This window comes from Centropristis striata, chromosome 19 (assembly GCF_030273125.1).
Source record: "Centropristis striata isolate RG_2023a ecotype Rhode Island chromosome 19, C.striata_1.0, whole genome shotgun sequence".
Taxonomy (NCBI): Eukaryota; Metazoa; Chordata; class Actinopteri; order Perciformes; family Serranidae; genus Centropristis; species Centropristis striata.
In genome coordinates, this window is record NC_081535.1 from 31,795,476 (window position 1) to 31,816,636 (window position 21,161).

Sequence of the window (21,161 nt, forward strand, 5' to 3'; positions counted from 1 at the left end):
AGAATGAGACAGTGGTGGTTTTGTATAATAATAATAATAATAATAATAATCATAAAGCAGAATGAGACAGTGTGGTGGTTCTGTATAATAATAATAATCATAAAGCAGAATGAGACAGTGTGGTGGTTCTGTATAATAATAATAATAATAATAATAATAATAAAGCAAAATGAGACAGAGTGTTGGTTTTGTATCATAATAATAATAATAATAATAATAATAAAGCAGAATGAGACGTTGTGGTGGTATAAAGCCAGCCGTCGGTTTATTTGGTATTTCCTGTGACATGTTGGAGCAGCTACATATAAAACCTGTGTGCACTCTCACTGAGTCATGCACCACATTGCACTGTAAATAAAGTCAAAGCCTTGTGTCAACATACAAAAATAAAGATATTATTATTATTATTTACATCAGAAAGACAAAAAAACAAAGCAAATCAGTGAAAAACATCCAGAAATGATGATTGAAGTGAAACAAAGACCTGATGTTCATATTTACAGTCAGAGTGGAGAAATCTCTGCACACGTCCACTGAACGCTCACCTGCACCAGCAGCAGCTCACCTGTTCACCTGTTCACCTGTTCACCTGCTCACCTGTCCATGTCAACATGTCCCTGCAGAGATCTGTCAATCAGCTCGGACACGCCACAAATATACTTTCACATGTACAAAATATATTTCAACAGAGGTGGAAGAAGTAATCAGATTGCTTCACTGCAGTAAAAGTACAAAATCATCAAAATATACTACTGTATGTATCAAAAGTAAAAGTACTCGTTCTGCAGATAATTTTATATATCCAAAATGTATTATTGGATCATTATCATTGATGCATTTTACTGTAATTCTAACATTCTTGTATGTGCTTTGATTTATTAAAATCACTTTAAATTGATTTATTTATGTCAAATACCAACCTGATGAAGTAACTAAAGGAAACAGAAATACCCAAGTAAAGTAGGAGTACCTTAGAATTGTACTTAAATACAAACTCAAGGTACTTTTACTTTTATTTGAGCATTTAATGTTACTTTACATTTCGATATTTTACTTTTGACTCCACTGCATCTGTCTGACAGCTTCAGGATGACGGATATCATACAGCAGTTTTACATTAAATAATAATAATAATAATAATTCTTATTATTATTGTTATTGCACTGGTGGGGAGAAAAACTCCCCATGTTAAATCTCGACCAGAAAGTAACTGAAGCTTCAGCTGGATGTAGAGGAGAAATATAATTAATTAATAATTATAATATAATATGAAGGTACATCAAATGGAAAGACTGCAGTAAACTGGAGTAAATGTACTTGGTTACATTCCACTGAGTCAAAACTGATTTAATTATTAATATCAGCAGTAAGAAAAACTGATTTCTGCAAATTATTTCCAGATTGTAACCTGAAGGTTTTGGACCTATAGATCTGGAAACTAACTTCAGGCTTCAGTTTGTTCTGGAACACGTTGAGTCGTGTCGGAGCTTCACATCGTTACAATGTGTCGACTTTTAGCTGCATTTTAGATTCAACATTCAATGAAATATCTACAGAAACAATTTGACCTAAATTAATTGTAGATATCTTTTATTAAAACAGCTTTGAGCAGATTTGTCAAATTGGAAATAAAACTCTTTAAACTGATTAAATGTTGAAAGTCCTGTGACATCACAAACCAGCTCCTCTAGCTTAGCTTAGTCATGCTAACACAAGCTCTCGTTAATTAGCATATTAGCTTAGCCGTGCTAAACATGAGCTATGAGTGGTTTATAATGCAGCTGTGTCACTAATTAGCATCTTAGCTTAGCAATACTAAACATGAGCTGAGTGATTTATAATGCAGCTGTGTCACTTATTAGCATGTTAGCTTAGCTTTGCTAACATGAGCTCTCGTTAATTAGCATATTATCTTAGCCATGCTAAACATGAGCTATGAGTGGTTATCATGCAGCTGTGTTGCTAATTAGCATGTTATCTTAACTCTGCTAAATGTGTAATTTAGTATCAGTTAGCTTAGCTCTGCTAAACATGAACTATCAGTGGTTTATAACGCAGCTGTGTCCCTTACTAGCATGTTAGCTTAGCCATGCTAAACAAGAACTCTCATCAATTAGCATGCTAGCTTAGCCGTGCTAAACATGAGCTATGACTGGTTTGTAATGCAGTGGCGTCACTAATTAGCATGTTAGCTTAGCTGTGCTAAACATGAACTCTCACGAATTAGCATGTTAGCTTAGCCGTGCTAAACATGAGCTATGAGTGGTTTATGATGCAGCTGTGTGCCTAATTAGCATGTTAGCTTAACTCTGCTAAATGTGTCATTTAGCATCAGTTAGCTCAGCTGCGCTAAAGATAAACTGTCAGGAGTTAGCCTTTTAGCTGGGCGAGCTAACGGTGAGCCAGCAGCAGCTGGTGAGCGTCCAGTGAACACAGAAATATTTACACATCATCTTCGCTCCAAACGTCCTGCAGGAGCTTCAGCTAGGAAAACCCTCGAGGGAGAAATGCTTCTTAAAAACACGTTTGCGTCGTTGTGTAGAAACGATTCAGAGTCTCAGAATAAAAACATTGTTGTCCAGGCGAGTCGTGAAGGGACGAGCCTCTTCATGCTACAGTTTGTGCTCAGCAACTGTTAAAGTCCACAAGATGAGACACGGAGACACGCTGGACAACCTGCAACACACAACACACAATACACATTCATGTTAATGTCCACATGATGACACAGAGACTCAAATAACAGATTATAAACACATCACAGTGAGTTTCTCCACTCCAGCGTCACTCAGACGTTTCTATCTATGCCAGCTTTAAACTGTAATACAATTAGTTCATAGTGTTTTAATAATAATTATATTTCTGTCATTTTTTCTGATATAAAGAGTTCAGTTTAGATAATAAATGTATTTCTGTCAGTAAAACAATTAAATAAATTGTGTCTGCAGTACGTACACAGGAGGCAGTGATCCGTCTGCAGCTGCAGCTTCAGGAGGAGCAGGAGGTGGAGGAGCAGGAGGAGGAGGAGCAGGAGATAGAGGAGCAGGAGGAAGTGGAGGAGAGAGGAGGATGAGGAAGAGGAGTAGAGTGAGGAGGCTGAGGAGGAGAGAGGGGGAGGTTGAGGAGGAGCAGGAGAGAGGAGGAGGAGCAGGAGGAGGAGGAGCAGAAGAGTCACAGGAGGAGAAGCAGGTGCAGAGGAGGCTCCAGGAGGTGGAGGAGGTGTAGAGGAGTCACAGGAGGCTGAAGGAGGCTCCAGGAGGCCCCGGGGCCCTGGTGGGTCAGTGGGGCCCGGGGCTGAGGGCGGTGGGGGTCGGGGGGTAGACCAGAGCCACGTTGACGCGCTCCGAGCCGTTCTTTGGACAGACGATCTCCGTCAGACCTTCAGGCCTCGGCTGGCTCAGCAGCTCCCCTAAACAACAACAACAACAGCATTATTATTATTATTATTATTATTATTATTATAATTATTATATTCCTGGATATGAGTTTTCTGCTCCTCCATAGAAGCTAAAAACATCAAAAACACATTAATTAATTAATTAATTCATGTGCCATCAAAAATGTATCAAAAATAATAAATTAATTGAAAAAAAATTATTGATTAAAAAAAGACATTAATTTATATTTTTTGTTTATTTAACTTTATATTAATTCTCCTACTTATTTATTTTGCTGTTGATTTTTCCATTTTATGTATATTTTTGTGTGTTTTAAAATTATGCACTTATTTTTAAACTTATATATATATATATATATATATATATAAAAATATTTATTTCTGTATTATTTTATTACTTATGCAAATCTCATGTCCAGTGTGTCACTGGGTCAACAAAAACAACAACAAATAAATAAAAATAAATAAAAAGAAAAAAAAGTTAATAAATATGGGAACTAATACATCAAAGTCAATGAACTGAAACTAAATGTTAATTCATGTTAACAATTTAAATTAATTTATAACTACATATATTCTTAATGAATTAAACTTCATTTAATGGCATTATTTTTCATATTTATTTTTGACGTTGGCAGGTTGTGAGATATGACGAGAGAACTTCTGAGCGAAGCAGCAACAGAACAAGCTAATATTTAAATATAAAATGACATGAAAATAAGCTGGAAGGTAAGATATAGATCTATAAAAGTAACAAAATAATTCAACAATGCACAAATGTCATGAGGAAAAAAATGAAATATGGGCTAAGATAAATGACATGAAAACAAAGCATGATATGCATAAATGAAAAAGAGGATATAAATACAATTTCTGTCTTTATTTACGATTGGATCATCAAAAACTAAAGTTGTGGCTGCAGCTCAGAGATCCAGCAGGGGGCGCCGAGGCACAGACTCATGATTTATACACTGAAATAACCTTTAAATGATTGTATGTACATATGTAACAGAATATATCTCCTATATTATTTAATTTTAATCTTTTCTAATAGGAACATTTGTCCCAGGATATTTTATGTGTCTGTTATGTGATGCTTCTTTTTCAGAGCCTCAGTCTGTTTATTATCATTATTATTATTATTATTATTATTATTATTATTATTATCATTTTTATCATCAACATCATTAATATTATTGCTGTTGTTATTATCATCATCATCATTATTATTATTGTTGTTGTTATTATCATCATCATCATCATTATTATTGTTGTTATTATCATCATCATCATCATTATTATTTATTTTTTTATTATTATGATTACTGCAGCTTGGCACAGACTCCAGCACCAGGAGTCACATGTTGTTGCTGTGTTGTGGATCACTGGTGACCTGCCAGATCTGCAGCAGATCAATGCCGAGTCTGCAGAATAATTCTAATATTTTATAATCTCAGTGTGATCCCAGATTAACAGGTTCTGTGCTCGTTTCCATATTCTGCAGCTGCACGAGTCTGACTCGTTAGCTGGAACACATTTATACCTGTAAACATACCGATATATTATAATTATGATATCATTTCAGTCAGAGAGGGGCTGTGTGTGTGACGTCAGCTGTTATTAGCTTCTGAACTGAATAAAGTCATATCATGGTGCAGGAGGACGTGGTGTAAGGAGTGTTTGTCCTCTGCTGAACAAACAAGATAAGAGTCAGGTTTGTTTCTGATGGAATAAATAAATCACTCACAGCCCGTCCTCCCCACCGCAGCACCACTTAACCCATTAGAGATTATTGATCCTTTCTGCTGTCTGCCGCTGTCAGGGCTGTTACAGCGGCAGACAGTCAGAGATACAGTCAGACACTGTCAGATATACAGTCAGAAATACAGTCAGATACAGTCAGAGATACAGTCAGACACTGTCAGATATACAGTCAGAAATACAGTCAGATACAGTCAGAGATACAGTCAGATACTGTCAGATATACAGTCAGAAATACAGTCAGATACAGTCAGAGATACAGTCAGATATACAGTAAGATACAGTCAGAGATACAGTCAGATACAGTCAGAAATACAGTCAGATATACTGTCAGATATACAGTCAGATACTGTCAGATATACAGTCAGAGATACAGTCAGATATACAGTCAGAGATACAGTCAGAGATACAGTCAGATATACAGTAAGATAGTCAGAGATACAGTCAGATACAGTCAGATATACAGTCAGATACACAGTAAGATTTAGTCAGAGATACAGTCAGATACAGTCGGAGATACTGTCAGAGATAGTCAGATACTGTCAGATATACAGTCAGAAATACAGCCAGATATTGTCAGATATACAGTCAGAAATAAAGTCAGAAATACAGTCAGAGATACAGTCAGATACAGTCGGAGATACAGTCAGATACAGTCAGAGATACAGTCAGATACAGTCAGAGATACAGTCAGATACAGTCAGAGATACAGTCAGATGCTGGACAGAGATACAGTCAGATAGTCAGACACAGTCAGAGATACAGTCAGAGATACAGTCAGATCAGTAAGATATACAGTCAGATACAGTCAGATACAGTCTCTCTTTCTTCAGAATATTTGTTCTATTGCTGGAAGTCAGATGTTTTTCTTGAGAAGCAGCTGACGGCTCACACATCCAGCTGTGTGTCCTGAATTAGGTCAAAGCCTGATAACTCCTCCTCCTCCTCCTCCTCCTCCTCCTCCTCCTCCTCCTCCTCCTCCTCCTCCTCCTCCTCCTCCTCCTCCTCCTCCTCCTCCTGAGAGGAGTCCAAGTAACCCAGAGTAACCTGACATCAAGACCCAGGAATGCCCCCCCCCCTCCCCCAGCAGCAGGTAGAGGAATCATTTACATTCCTGCTCCGCTCGGCTCGTTTCCTTGTGAACCGACGGCCATAAAAGGACAGAGCAGGAGAAGTTTCCCGTCTCCAGGAAACTCTGGCCGAGCGCTCGGGGTCGCCTCCATTCACAAAGTGTTTCCAAAACAGCCCAGACATCCGACCTCACTTCCTGTTCTATTGTGAGCTGCTGAGGGGGAACTGCTGCTTTCTACAGACTAAATGATCCAACAGTTCCTCAGGAATCAGAAAATGACTTTCCAACAACTCTCATGAGCATTCAGGCTTCTCAAGAAATCAGATGTGTCAGATTTTACTGCAGGAGTTAATAAAAACTTATATTTATTATATTTATATATTTATATATCATGTTCTTCATACATGTATTCCTGCAAATGTACATGTTTTATGAAAGATTTAGAATAAACAATAAGGTACAAAATAGAAAATTAGGTTGGATAAAAAATCTATTTAATTTTTTGGTCATTTTGTTTCTTCTTTTGGTCATTATACATCTTTTTAGGTAATTTTTGTGCCTTTTTTGGTCATTATACATCTTTTTGGTCAATTTGTGTCTTTTATTGGTCATTTCACGTCTTTTAGGGTTTTTTTTATGTCCACCAACTCCTAAAAAATAGCAGTGGAAGCGAATTTGAAGCAAATTTTGTGTCATTAAAGTAAAAGTGAACGATCAGCAGACTAAACAGCAGCATTAGATCATTCATCGTTCAGCCACATGGAGACATATTTAGGAGAAATGTGGGTCAGAGTGGAAGAGGTTTAACAGCATACAACACAACAAACAGATTAAAATCAGTCCTGCTGTTCCACCACTGAACCAGATTAAGGCCAAATTCACACAATCACACCAGGTCCCAAAAATTAATCTGCCACACGACCACAAACTGGGACAGCTTCACTCTGAATCAAATCAGATTTTACATCAAGGGTTTTTCTTTTATATTTCAGTCATTGTGGCCTCATAGTTCACTGCACAAAATCTAGTTATAATGACATAAATAAATTTCCCTGAGAAATTATTTTTCTTTAAATGTAATTTATATATGAACACATTTAAGTACCCAGAAGTGTCCTGAATGTTGGAAAAAAGACACAAAATTACCATAAATTTACCCAAAAGACACAAAGTTGCTAAAAAATGATCAAAAAGATACAGAATTGCCAAAAAATACTAAAAAAAGAGTAATATTGTACATATTCTCAGTATTGTCATGTTTCCAGCCTCTCCTGTCCTGTCCTCTCCTCTCTGCTCTGTGTAAACAGCCTCTCCTGTCCTCTCCTCTCGGCTCTGTGTAAACAGCCTCTCCTGTCCTGTCCTCTCCTCTCGGCTCTGTGTAAAGCACAGAGGAAACAGTTTGTCTCTTCAAGTCACATGACCACACGGAAAGTCAGCTGGTAACCAGGTCAGAGAACAAAAATCAGCTCATCAACAGTTAATCTGCTCCCATGATGCACCGGGACACACACACACACACGCACACACACACACACACACACACACACACACACACACGAGAATAAAAATAAATAATTATAACGATAATGATAATGATAATGATAATAATAAATAATAATAATGATTCTACACCCCAAAGCATTGTGGGAGCTGTAGTTTTAAAACACAGAGAAAAAAAGTGTCTCTTTATGTTTATCTAGACTGCTGTGATGTTCAGCAGGAACCAGCGGGTCTCAGAGGCAGGAAGTGACCGAGCGAGTTAGTCTTTTCTCTGTGTGTGTGTGTGTGTGTGTGTGTGTGTTAATCCTCAGGCAGCTGATTGGTTCACACGCTGCTCTGTCTGCTGCTACTGAAAGTCTATTAAACTCTGCTCACTTTAAATGAAACTCAGTGTGAGTGAGAGCTGCTGCAGACTGAGAGCTCAGGACTATTTGTGGAGCAGCTCTGGTTTCTGACTGAGAGTCACAGAGGTCACAGAGGTCACCGAGGTAAAGCACAGGACGTCTCTGTGAAATAAGTCAAAATGTGTCCAGACTCTGCAGGGACGTCACTTTACTGATCATTTCTGTCTGCAGAGACCTGAAGCACAACCAGCAGCTTCAGGATGACTTACATTCTCCTCTCTGTGTTTCACTGCAACATATACATCTTTATAAATCTACAAGTCCTGCAGCTCTGTGGAATCAGCACAACAGAACAACTCAAACATGTCTTTGTGCAGAATAACACAGTTAGAATGACAGAAATCAGAATTTATATTTAAACACTTTCCCAAAGTGCCCACAAGTGATGATAATCTGTCTAGATAGTCTGTTTTTACAGTTTATTTCTGCGATAAACTGGATTTTAAGCGACCTTTTAAAGAAAACACACTTTTCCAACACAGCGGGGTTCAGAGGGTTAACAAAGTACCTGCTGAGGAGATATCATCATTATTTAACAACCGATTAGTGTCTCCTCAACATTAAAATTAAAGACGTTTATTTTTAAAAATTTTAAAGCCTGAGTTTAAAAGTTTTAATCACTGATTTTCTATTATTTTTATTCCAGGTGGTGTTCATTTATTTTACATTTTCTTGATTGATTTATAATGATTTTTTTGTATTTATTTTATTATAATTATAAATATTATTACGTTACTTTAATCAAACAAGTGACTCACAATCAATATAAAAGTCATTTAAACACTAAAGATTCAGAGTTTGAACTTTCAGTGAATTTAATCTTCTGACTGTAAAACCCAGAGAAGTTTTTCCAACGTTTTTCAATGCAGCAGCACCGAGGTATGTTTAGATCTGTGCATGCAGGTTTAATTTAACAAATAAATGTAACTAAAGAAATGTTGAAGCTGATCAGGACGTCTGGACGCTGAGACCCAACTAACACATTTTACACTAACTGGAAGAACCTGAGAGGCTTTTATAATCTTCATTTTCTCGCTGTAATTTGCTTCTGAACCTCCAAGTTTGCCAAACACTTCAACTTTCATCTGACCGTCAGAAACTTTCCTTTTATTGTTCAGAAACGTCTGGGGAATCCCGAAGCGTCGCCGTGACAACTGATTCAAACACTGTGTGTGTGTGTGTGTCTCGTGCTGCTGATCGTCACACACTAATGCAGCAGAACATTCAGGAAACATTTTGATCTTGTGAAAGTCTCTTTTCTCTTTTTTACAGAAAAAGAAAACGTTTTCATGATAAAACTTTTTACAACTCTGAACTTAATTTGGATAAATCGGCATTTTCCCAAACGTTCTCTTCTCGTTCTGAAACAGAGTGAGTCAGAATTTGGGCTTTTGTAATATTAATTTTTTTGAGACACTGAATTTTAGGTCTTCATTAAATGTAAGTCATAATCATTATAATTAGAAGAAATTAAATTAATTGAGACATGAAATGTTTCATTCTGTGTGTAATGGATCTATATGTCTTATTTCCACTTTTTGAATTTAATTACTGACATTCATAAACTTTTTATGATATTCTAATCTATTGAGATTCTTGTATGACTCTTTTTGATGCTTTTAATGTTAGTGTGAAGCACTCTGAATGGTCCTATTGTGGAGAGGTAATATACTGATGAACCTGAAGCGAGCAGCAGAAATTCTTGTCGATGTGAGAGATATAACATTAATATCCCTGATCTGTTAGTTTCATGCTGCATATTCTCTGTTTCCTCTTGTTGTGTTTGTGTTGGAAATATCTGCAGCTGGTTTTAATCTCTTGACCTTCTCCCGCTCCGTCCTGTGACACTGAGACACTAAATGAAGGTTTCAGAGCGACGCTTCACTGACAGACGATCTGTGTGTCAGCTGCTGCTGCTGCCTCAGACCTGCTGACAGCTTCACACTGACACGCTGCTGGGATTCAGTCTGAGAGACCAGAGGAGGAGGAGGAGGAGGAGGAGGAGGAGGAGGAGGAGGAGGAGGAGGAGGAGGAGGAGGAGGAGAGGGGTAGCTGAGGACGAGCAGCTCAGAGACTGAACCTGATGCAGATCAAACTGAGGCGTGCTCGGAAAGATTTAAGAGCACGTTTTTTATTTATCTAATCTTTTAAACATTGACGGAGTGTTTAAGTTGAAGTTTCTCTCATGTTGGTTTCCTCAAATATTAAAAAACATAAACACAACTGATTGAAAACAGCAGAGTGATAAAACAATGAGAGGAGCTGCAGTTTAATGTTTTTTAACCTTTTGCTCAAAAACTCATTTATTAGATTTTTATGAACCAGTTTCCAGAGTGAGTAAATATTAAAATGGTGTTTCAGAACGATGACAGATGTCTGAATAAGAAATCTGTTTAAAAAAGTAAGTTTGACCTTTCCGACGGTCCTTGAACAGATCACCAGTTATAAAAACTGACCAAAACTTGTGTTAAATGTTGATATTAGTGTCAGAATCTCTTTCTTCTCCATGTGTCATTTAAAATAAAGTGTTTACACTAACCAGATCCTGTTAAAAACATTAAATTCAAAAATTAAAGACATGATTGATTCTGCTGAGACCAACGGTCACGTGACAAATATTCACTGAAAATCTGTTTACACAGAGCAGAGAGGAGAGGACAGGAGAGGCTGTTTACACAGAGCAGAGAGGAGAGGACAGGTAAGGCTGTTTACACAGAGCAGAGGGGAGAGGACGGGAGAGGCAGGAGACATGACAATACTTCAATATGTGGAGAAAAACTGTTTTTTTAATGTTGTGTCTTTTTTTGGTCTTTTCACGTATTTTATTGGTGTTTGTAAGAACATTCATGACACTTATAACTCATAATGTATCACAGAAATTCATTTTTTTCTGATTTCTGTCATTCTAACTGTGTTATTCTGCACTAAGACATGTCTGAGTTGTTCTGATTGTGCTGATTCCACAGAGCTGCAGGACTTCTATAGATTATATATGTTTCATATATTTTCTATATTACAGTAAGATACGAGGACACAGAGAGGAGAATGTAAAAACAAACTGTGTTTTGTCTGCCGCTGAGGGTTTGATGACTAACACCATGAGTCTCAACATGAATCAACAGGCCGTCGCGCCGCCGTCTCCTCGTGACTCCGCCCTGATGATGTCATCAGAGCGCCCACATGTACCTGCATCCTACCGACCGGTCACATGTCGCAGATCAACAGCAGCTTACTGCAGCGTGATGCAACAGGATTACTGAGACGACTCGCTCTCACAAGCTCACAACAACAATAACAACAGCCCGACGCAAACAAACAACAACAACCAAACTAACAAGCTGTTTGTTACTCTTCATATATTTTGTAGATTTTTATCTGTAAAATTTCGTTTTGAAGGCGAAATGTTGACACTCTCAAAGTGTCATCAGATCTGTTTTATATAGTCTGATATCAACCCTCAGGGCAGGTTGAGCTTTTCATTCTTCATGTGTTAATAGTTTTGTCTGTTTTCATGCATTCGGCATGAATTTTGTCCAGATTGTGTATTTTTATTTGCTCTTGTTATTTCCAGCTCAGCTCCTGCAGTAAGGCTGAAATACACTGTGGACAAACAATAGTTACTCTTCAGGTTGAGACATTGGAACACATTCAAATCACTTGCGTTATTAAATCTGGTCTTTGGCCTTGGAATTGATCATTTTACTACTTTTGAGACTTGACAAACTCAGAACAAAAACATTATTTACAGCTGACTGCAGCAGGTCTATAAACATGGAGGCATCATGACAGAAACCTGGCATATAAAGGGTTAAAATATTCAATATCAGTTAGTGTTTGATATCAATAATCAGGTCGGAGGTAGGGGGGGAAAACTCAGTACAATGAAAGTACAATATCATAATGTATAATATTTTTTTAAAGCTTGATCCTGGTCTTAGTCTGATCCTGGTCTTTAGACGGTTCAGGTCTGAGTCGTGATGACAGAGACCTGGGTCATCCAGACTTCCTGTCAGTCACTGAAGAGTTACAGCACGACGCTCAAAGTTTATTAACTATGATAACACAATATTATTACTGATCATTTCTATGAATCTGTCACCAGAGGGGTGTTCCATCAATGTGGCTAAACAAACCGAGGCTTCATTGAAAAGCCTGGTTAGAATTAACACCGACTTTCACTTGAGGCTAAAGCCGTTCCACCAACAGCTCAGCGTGTCTAGTCAATGCTAACTCAAGCCAGGCTGTACAAGCCGGCATTGTGCGCGATAGCAGAGTATATCAGCAGCCCGTATTAATTGATCATGGAACAGCCAATCAGATGTCGCAAACAGTGGTGAAAAGCAGCGCTGAAGGAGCTTCATGAAGAATATCAAGTGACGGTCACAAAAAGAGGTGAAAAACAGCGCTGATTTTTCCTCGGCGGTCGAGCAAACAATGCTGTTGAGCTTTATGAAGAATATAAAGTGATGGTGGTCACAAAAACATTTCGTCATTTAGATGTTTTTTATTATTTGCTAATACTCAAGAGTCAAGAGTATTTTTTGGGTATTTGGCATCTGTTGAGAATTGCACTTTACACTTAATTTTAGACTTAGTTGATTTTTATTTTTTGCTGTACAATTTTTGTTTATTTATATAGACAAAAAAAATCATATTTTCTATATATTGTTCAGTATTTAGTAATATCGTCAAGAATATCGTTATCGTAAAAATACCCTGAAATATAATTTTTCTGGAACCATCTCGTCACAAATTAAATAAACATTTAAAAACTCTTGGATTCAGTGAGGTAGTTTAAAAAAATAATAATAATAATAATAATAATATTAATAGAAAATGATTTCCATACGTGCAGAATCATGTCTGCAGGGGATGTTTCATTCATGAGAACAAGTTATGAGAAGTGTATCGTCGTGTTAAAATGTTTAATCTGTCAACATGATTTAATATTCGATAAAGTTTGAGTGAGGACGTGTTGAGACGCGTCTGCACCTGAGGGACAGGTGTGTCTCTTCTTCTGTGGTTTAATGAGCCGCAACGCATTCACTGCTCCTCTGCTAACGACTCTAAAACTCTAATCCTGTTAAAGGATCAACAGCACAGAGAGAGAGAGCTGCAGCCATCAATCAGCTGATCAGTCTATTAATGATCTATTGTGAGTTTAATCAAACAGAATGGGCAGCTCATATACAGAAATATACAGATGTAACTAAATATAAAAATTTAAATAAATACACAAATAAAAGAAATATAAATAAGAAATAAAAAAATATATATATAAATATACAAAAATATAAATCTAAAAATAAGAAATAAAATAAATTAACATAAATTAATATCAAAATGTAAATATATTAAAATGTAAATAAAAGCACTAATATAACTAAATATAAAAGTATTAATAAATATGCTAATACAACTAGAATAATATATAAAATTATAAATGAATGAACAAATACAAATGTGATGAAAATAAAGCGTCTCAGTTCCACTCGACAGTTTCTGGAAGCAGCAGAACAAACGTCCACACGCCCATATAAGGACAACACTGAGCTGTGTCTGTGCGTGTGTGTGTTACACTTTGTTCTCGTGTGTAAATTAAATATTTGTGTGTTTTTGTGTTTCAAAAACCTGATTTAAGTTCATTCTGAGAGCCGAAACATCTGATACAGCAGCAAATCTTCAAATACCGCAGAGTAGAAATATAATCGTGTAGAAATATATTAGTGTAGAAGTGTTACAGTGTTGAAATATAATAGTGTAGAAGTGTTACAGTGTAGAAATACAGCAGTGTAGAAGTGTTACAGTGTAGAAATATGAAAGAGTAGAAGTGTTACAGTGTAAAACGCTGCCGTCTCTGTATTGTGACTGCAGATTTGAGCTTCTGAAGTTTTTTTAAATCTGAAGTAGAATCTCACAAACATTATCCTTTTGTAAATTTGTGTTTCCTGTGTGCACTTTGTCCTCTCTGTCTCTTATCAGCTATAAAACATCTGATCCGTCCTCACACGCAGCTGAAATCAGTTATTTTCATTGTGTTTTAACCAGCTGCAGAAACATTATTTGCCTGACTGACTCACTCTGCTGCCTCACAGATTATATATCATCATAATCGCATCAGCTCGCCACAATAAGAGCTCTGAAAAAGCAGAGTGCCTCTGCAGACAGGAAGTGATCCACCGAGAAAATAAATCCATAAAAACAGAAAATAAATCAGAAAACAATAGCAGCCAGAAAAACCCTCTGCAGAAAAACAACAGGAGAAGGAAAATACATGAATAATATTTTTATATAATAAGTGTTTATATGCAGGGTTTTTTTCCAAACATATAAATGAAAATGAATTTACTTTTTAATGTATATTTCCAGATTTTTTTTAATCTATCTTTATATTTTCACTAGTTTAAAATCCTTTTTATTTCTCATTATATTTCCATGTTTTCTACTTTTTATTTTATTTTTAAATTTTTACACTTTTCATCTTTAAATGTGTACATATTTTAATAACTTATTTCATCTCTTTTATTTATCTTTATTTCAACTTCTACATTTTTTAAATTAACTTATTCCTTATTTTTTCTCTATACATTTCCACAAATTTTACTTGTTCATTCTATTAGTTATTTCTCATATATCTCCAGATGTATTTTGTGATGATTTATTATATTTTATAGCACTCTTTGCCTCCATAAATTAAATGTATTATTTTATTTTCTACAATCACCTTGTCGCCTCGCTGGTTAAAGTTTGAGGTTCACAGGTAAAGCCCATACAATTACATCACACACACACACACACACACACACACACACACACACACACTGCTGTCACTGTGTACTTTGTTCGTCACATCAGAGACTCCTTGTTGTTTAATTTCTGAGGGTTTATCCAGTTATTCGTGTTTCTCTGTTATAGTTGTGTTTGTCTCCTGGAGCTCCAACACCAACAACCTGCTTCATCAGGCTGCAGCAGGTCAAGACGACAAGTCGGAATCAGTCCAGATCAAGTCAGAATCAAGTAACAAACAAGTCCAAATCAAGTAAAGCGTCTAAATCAGGTAAAAGTGTATAAATCAAGTAAAAATCAAGTAAAAATGAGTCTAAATCAAGTAAAAACGTGTCTTAATCAAGTTCAGGTCAAAACAAGTCTATGACGCAGCGATGACATCATCCCACTGGCAAAACCCAGACAATGACATCACACACACACGTGCGGCTTCCCGGCAGAAGAACTCACTGCATCTTTTATGAACTCTTGTTTCAGATCGGAGAGGAATTTAATTTAATCAATAAAAATTTCAGCTGAGAGAAGCAAACATTTCCTGACCTGTTAGAGAACAAAGTAAAGGTGCAGATGACTCGACGGTGTAAATAACGGAGCTGCAGCTGTTTGATGATCGTTACCGTCAGTTTTCATGCAGAAAAAAAGTTGTTTTAAGCTTCCAATATGTTGAAGCTCTCCCTCTTCAACAAGACATTTAGAAGGCAGAGAAACATTTAGTGCAGGTGAATGGATGTGTAGTAAAGGGGAGTTGCAGAGAGTGTAAAGAATCAGTGGAGAGGAGAACACAGCTACAGATGTGAAGCAAGGAGTAGGCCTGTCCACATAATTACTATATCGACTTATCATTCAATATTTAAAAAATGGACACAATCGTTTTTTTCTGGACTCAATATAATGACTTTTTGTGCGTTTTTGTGTTTAAAGTAAAGCTGCAAATGTTTGACAGGCAGCACGAAATGCAGAAAAATACTATATTTCCCAAGCAGCCATTCCAGCTGTTTGTATGTTATTCTAATAATAAAACAATATAATACATAATTTTTATCTCAGTGTAATGTTTTGTTAACAGAGCCTGAAAGTCTATTAATACAACGATACTATCGTTTATCATGATACTTTCTGGGAAAATATATCGTCCTAAAAAATGTGTTTTGATATATAAAAATGGACACGATAGTTTTTTTTCTGGACTCAATATATTGTTTTTTACATTCATGACTTTTTGTGGGGTTTTTTGTGTTTAAAGTAAAGCTGCACATGTTTGACAGGCAGCACAAACTGCCAAAATAAAAACTATAGTTCCCAAGCAGCCATTCCAGCTGTTTATATGTTATTTATAATCTTAAATAATATAATACATAATGATTATCTCAGAGCCTGAAAGTCTATTTTATTTGTTATGGTTGTAGTTTATCTATTCATGTTTTATTTATCTAGGATATTTTAATATTTATTTTCCACATTTCAATTCCAATGTTTAATATTCTCAAGATTTAAAAATTAATTGCTGCGGAAAAGGATGAACTCATTATGCTCTTATATGGTTATAAAACTAAAACGACATCCATACAACGATACTATCGTTTATCCTGGTAGTTTGTGGGAAAATATATCGTCCTAAATAATGTGTTTTACCTGGGAAGGCGTGTGGGCTGGACGACCCTCTCTTCAGGCACTTGGAACAGAGAATGTGTACGGAGTAGTGCAGGCCGGGCCACTCCTGCAGCAGCACGTTCAGCTCCTCCACCAGCGGCGTGACGGCCTGCCACGCTGTCCAGATGTTGGGCAGCGAGGCGTGGCTGGCGATGGACAGAGTCTCCGGCTGCAGCTTCCCTCTGGAGGGCCGGTGGCTAATCACCACGGGGACTTTACCTCGGTAGGCGAAGATCTGATGCCTGCCATCCGACCGCTGCACCACGTGGCTGTTGATCTGCACGCTGAAGCGAGCAAACAGTCCGGGAGGGAACAGGAAGGGGAAGCTGTACTGGATGTGCAGCTGCTCCACGGATAAGAAGTGAGGCAGAGAACCGCCGCCACCAGCCGAGGCCTCTGCCGCCGCCTGGGGCTCCTCGCTGCTGACATAGCTGGGGAACTTGTACCAGGCGGTGGCTCCGTTCAGAGGCTTGCTGCGGGGTTTGTTGATGCAGTAGCAGATCCCCATCTTCTCCAGAAGCTCCAGGATGAGGTGCAGGTCCTGCTGTGTCTGGATGAGCGGCCGCAGCAGCAGCCGGATGACGTTGGAGGGCAGAAGGCCGTGCTGCAAGAAGCCCTCCACGTGGTGCTGCAGGTGGGTCACCCTGAGGTTCTCTCCCTTCTCGTCCTCAATGACCAGACTCACCCTGCCCTTGTCCCCCCTCTCGCCCTCAGAGAGGAGCCTGTCCAGCAGCGTGGACTCGTCCCTTTGGAAGAAGACGTTGAGAATTGCAATGAATCGCGGAAGATTGTGAAACACATATTCCTTGAGCGTGAGACTGTCCTCGAAGTACAGCAGCTTCCCGCTCTCGTGCAGGTAGGATAAGGCGCTCTGCAGCCGGTCCTCCGTGAGCCCCGCCTGCAGCCCCAGACGGGCCGAGTCCCACCACGACAGCCACAGGTCTTTGGGCTTAAAGTGCAGCTCCTCCAGCATCTGCCAGGACTTTGGCAGCACGCGATGGAGGTTGGGGAAGATATCGCTGTGGTCTGCGACAGACATGAGCTTCTCCCTCAGCCTCTGGATGTTCCTCTGGCTCTCCGTGCAGCTAACGCTCAGCACGGGAGACAGGATCTGCAGCCGGTGGTTCAGCATGTACTGCAGCTGGGACCTCCTTCGCCTCAGGTTCCTGTCGGTGACGCCGTAGAAGAGGACGTGAGGGCTGGAGGAGCGGACGTTGAAGCCCTGCTCCAGCGCCTGGTCCACCTGCAGAGCCACACTCCTCAGGATCTGGATGTCCCTTTTCTCCTGCAGGCCGATCTGCCTGTGAATGTCCAGAGTCTTCTCCTCCAGCTCCACCTGATCACACAGGTCAGCATGTGTGCCCACCAAGCACACGACGGCGTGGGGCACTTTGGCACTGAGCAGGTGGAGGAAATACCCGACATGGGCATAAAAGTTCTTTGGCGAATACGTTTTGAGATTCACCACGAGAAGGTAGAGAGCACCAGGGGAGAGGAAAAAGGGTTTGATGAGGTCGTAGTTTTGCTTCCCTGACAAATCATAAACTAGAAACGTGAGGCAGCGATCAGCGTCCGCCACCCAGTTCGTCACCTCGATCCCTTTGTTTCCCTGGACGTCTGCAGCGTCCTGCGGTCTGCTCACCACACTCTGCCTGAGCCGCGTTTTGCCGGCGTCTTTCGTCCCCATCAGGACCAGTTTGAGCCGCGGCTTGATGGCGAGCTGAGAATGCGCAAGCTCCTTCTGGTAGGCTGCGATGTAAGGGATGCCCTTCATGCACACCTCGTAGGGCGGCTGGATGAGAGGGTTGTCCTTCACCTTCCAAATGTTCACTTTGGACAACTTTCCAAAATTATCTGGAAGTATGGCTATTTGGTTACCCTGTAAAACGAGTTCCTCCAGCTTCTCCAGCTCGACGATGGAGTCGGGCAGATACGTGATGCTGTTGTTGTCCAGCCACAGGTTGGCCAGCGCCACCAGCTGCCCCACGTCCTCTGGGATGTGAGTCAGCTTGTTCCTGCTCAGGTAAATCTCCTCCAACCCTGTGATGCTTAAAATAACCTGGGGGAAGTTCTCAAACTCATTAGAGGACAAATTAATCATTTTGAGTCTCTTCAGCCGACCGAAAGCAGCTGGCAGTGCAGAGAGCTCGTTCCCGTCCAGCATCAGACTCTCCAGCTGCTGCAGGCGGCAGAAGCTGTCCGGTAACGTGGACATGTGCAGACTGCTGAGCCACAGGATCTTAATGGACTGCAGCTTCATGATGTCCGCCGGCAACACCTCAAACTTGTTCCCGGAGCAGTCCAGCTCCTCCAGCTCGCTGAGGGCCAGAATCTCAGGGGGAAACTGGTTCAGCTTGTTGTGATCTGCGTCCAGAGTCCGCAGCCTGGCGAGGCTGCAGAAAGACCTGGGGAGGTCATGCAGGTCGTTGAAGCTGATGTCCAGTTCCTCCAGGAACTGCAGCGCCCCAATCTGAGCTGGCAGGGACTGGATCTTGTTGTGGCTGATGCACAGCTTCTTCAGGCCCCTCAGCTGCCCCACGCCCTCAGAGACGCTCCGCAGGCAGTTGTGGCTCATGTCGAGCTCCACCAGCCGCCCCAGCTCAAACACCACCCAGGGGACGGTGGAGAACTTGTTCCTGCGGAGGACCAGGACGCGCAGGTTGTTGAGGGTGGATCCCAGCCTGTCCGGCAGCTCCTGGAGGGAGTTGTTTCCCAGGTTGAGCACCTCTACCTCGTCGATGTCATCCGGAAGGATGATCTGGTTGTCTTTGGAGCAGAGGGTGAGCTGGCGTAGGTTGCTCCGCAGCTTCCTGGAGCGCAGGGCGGCATCCCTCCACAACCTTGCCGTCTTCAGATTATTCTCCTTGTCCTCCATGGCGGACCCCTCCTCCTCCGCCGCCTGCTCCTTGTTTTCATTGAGAGTTTTCATGGGGAGGCAGCAGCGGGCAGCATGGTGGACGCTGCGCTTCACAAACCAGCGGACGCTCGGTCAGAGAGGACACAAAGGGCGGGTTATGTCGGGAAATCACGGCGCTGTTCGACAGGAGCAGGAGGAGCGTCTGCGGCCGCGGAGGCATCCTCTTCTATCTGCTTTCCTCCTGCGCCACTTCGCACACAATGAGCCCGACCAGCTCACAGCTCCGGCTCTAATCCCGGACCCGAGACCCCGAGCCTCCGCTGCGCCCTGCCCGGCCCTGCCCTCATCGCCACAACACGCCGTCCTCTGGAGCTCCGTGCCCGGGAATATGTCCGTATTTGTGGGAGCTTTCCCAGCCGCGAGTCTCTTCCTGGGAGCGGGGAGTGGAAGTGAGGCAGCAGCCGCTCACACTGCGTCAGTCTGAGGAAACTCCTCCTCCCTGCTGCTGAGAGGAGGAGGAGGAGGGAAAGTGATTGTTCACACTTCTCATATTTACACCAAAGCAGCTCAGAAACCCAGGAGAAAAAACACACAATACATCTCTGGTTTTAAAAGAAACATTCCCAATAATAATAATAATAATAATAATAATAATAATGATAATAATAAAGACAGCTTCTGCATGAGCAGAAACATGCACACGCACACACACTATATATATAATAATTATTATTATTATCATTATTATTATAATAAAGACATTAAACAGCTTATGCATGAGCTGAAACATGCACACACACACACACACACACTATATATATATATAAATATATATATATATATATAAATAATTATTATTATTATTATAATAAAGACATTAAACAGCTTATGCATGAGCTGAAACATGCACATACATATATACATATATATAATAAATGCTTAAAATAAACAAAAGCTGAGTTAGTGCATTCAGGTTAAAGTGATTCACACATTAAAAAAGACTCTGTCTCCACCTGCTGATCAGGAGGAGCAACAACAGTGTTTATTAATAATTTATTATCAAATAAATATCTTCTACCCTGACAGAATTTTATCTTTATCACTTTAGAAATCACTGCTGTATGTTTTTTCTAGTAACTCAATAAATAAATAAACAGCAATAAAGACTTTCCTGTAAATTAAATACTAAATACTTTAGTTCTCACGTATCTTAATACTTCTACTTTACTACATTTACATTTCTATGTGTACATATTGTTTCTACTCTTTATATATTTACCTATAAAATAAATATTTAAAATATTGTTTGTATAGTGACTTTCTATTCTTTATATTTTCTATTGATGCTGCTGTTTTTTCCTGTGTGAAAACTTATAATAAAAAGACTCTGAGGTAATTATTGAACATTTTACAGCTTTACTTCTTCTGATTAAATATGAAATACAGTACAGTACTTACTGCTTTCTCTCATCAGTTACTTTCGTGTTGTAATGTAATTAGACATGTAAATCTCCATGTACATACATTAATGATCAATTATAAATCAATTTTAAATACACTGGTGGTGGCGATGTTATCTAAAATGACTGTGAAAACACCGGAAAGGGCACCATTGCAGATGAGTCCTATTTGGGAGTCTCTATAGTTTACTCCGTGGCTAACTGTGTCAGTCTGAGTCCAGCTGCAGATCTTTACCTGTGACCTGATAAAAGCTGCATTGAGAACAGACTGTTT

General features: G+C 39.6%; 1 protein-coding gene and 1 long non-coding RNA gene across 2 annotated transcripts; both read right to left on the bottom strand.

Annotated features, from left to right (window-relative positions):
• Nucleotides 1-237: 237 nt before the first annotated feature.
• Nucleotides 238-3,068, bottom strand: LOC131992426 (uncharacterized). Its single transcript, XR_009396216.1, has 2 exons — nucleotides 2,956-3,068; nucleotides 238-2,676 (listed from the first exon to the last, which is right to left on the bottom strand). It is a non-coding gene; the product is annotated as an uncharacterized LOC131992426 (long non-coding RNA).
• Nucleotides 3,069-3,132: 64 nt separating this feature from the next.
• On the bottom strand, nucleotides 3,133-19,766 carry mfhas1 (multifunctional ROCO family signaling regulator 1). The gene is made up of 2 exons (XM_059358655.1): nucleotides 16,553-19,766; nucleotides 3,133-3,409 (listed from the first exon to the last, which is right to left on the bottom strand). Exons 1-2 carry the CDS (start codon nucleotides 19,497-19,499, stop codon nucleotides 3,279-3,281), a joined length of 3,078 nt encoding a protein of 1,025 aa, XP_059214638.1. The 5' UTR covers nucleotides 19,500-19,766; the 3' UTR covers nucleotides 3,133-3,278.
• Between the last annotated feature and the right edge of the window lie 1,395 nt (nucleotides 19,767-21,161).

What these genes read in the sequence shown, in the direction of transcription:
- mfhas1 (XM_059358655.1), bottom strand. Translation starts at nt 19,499, where the DNA reads ATGAAAACTCTCAATGAAAACAAGGAGCAGGCGGCGGAGGAGGAGGGG. An exon ending in CAGCCCACACGCCTTCCCAG is followed by an intron (nt 3,410 to 16,552) that starts GTAAAACACATT and finishes GTTGTTGTTTAG; the next exon opens with GGGAGCTGCTGAGCCAGCCG.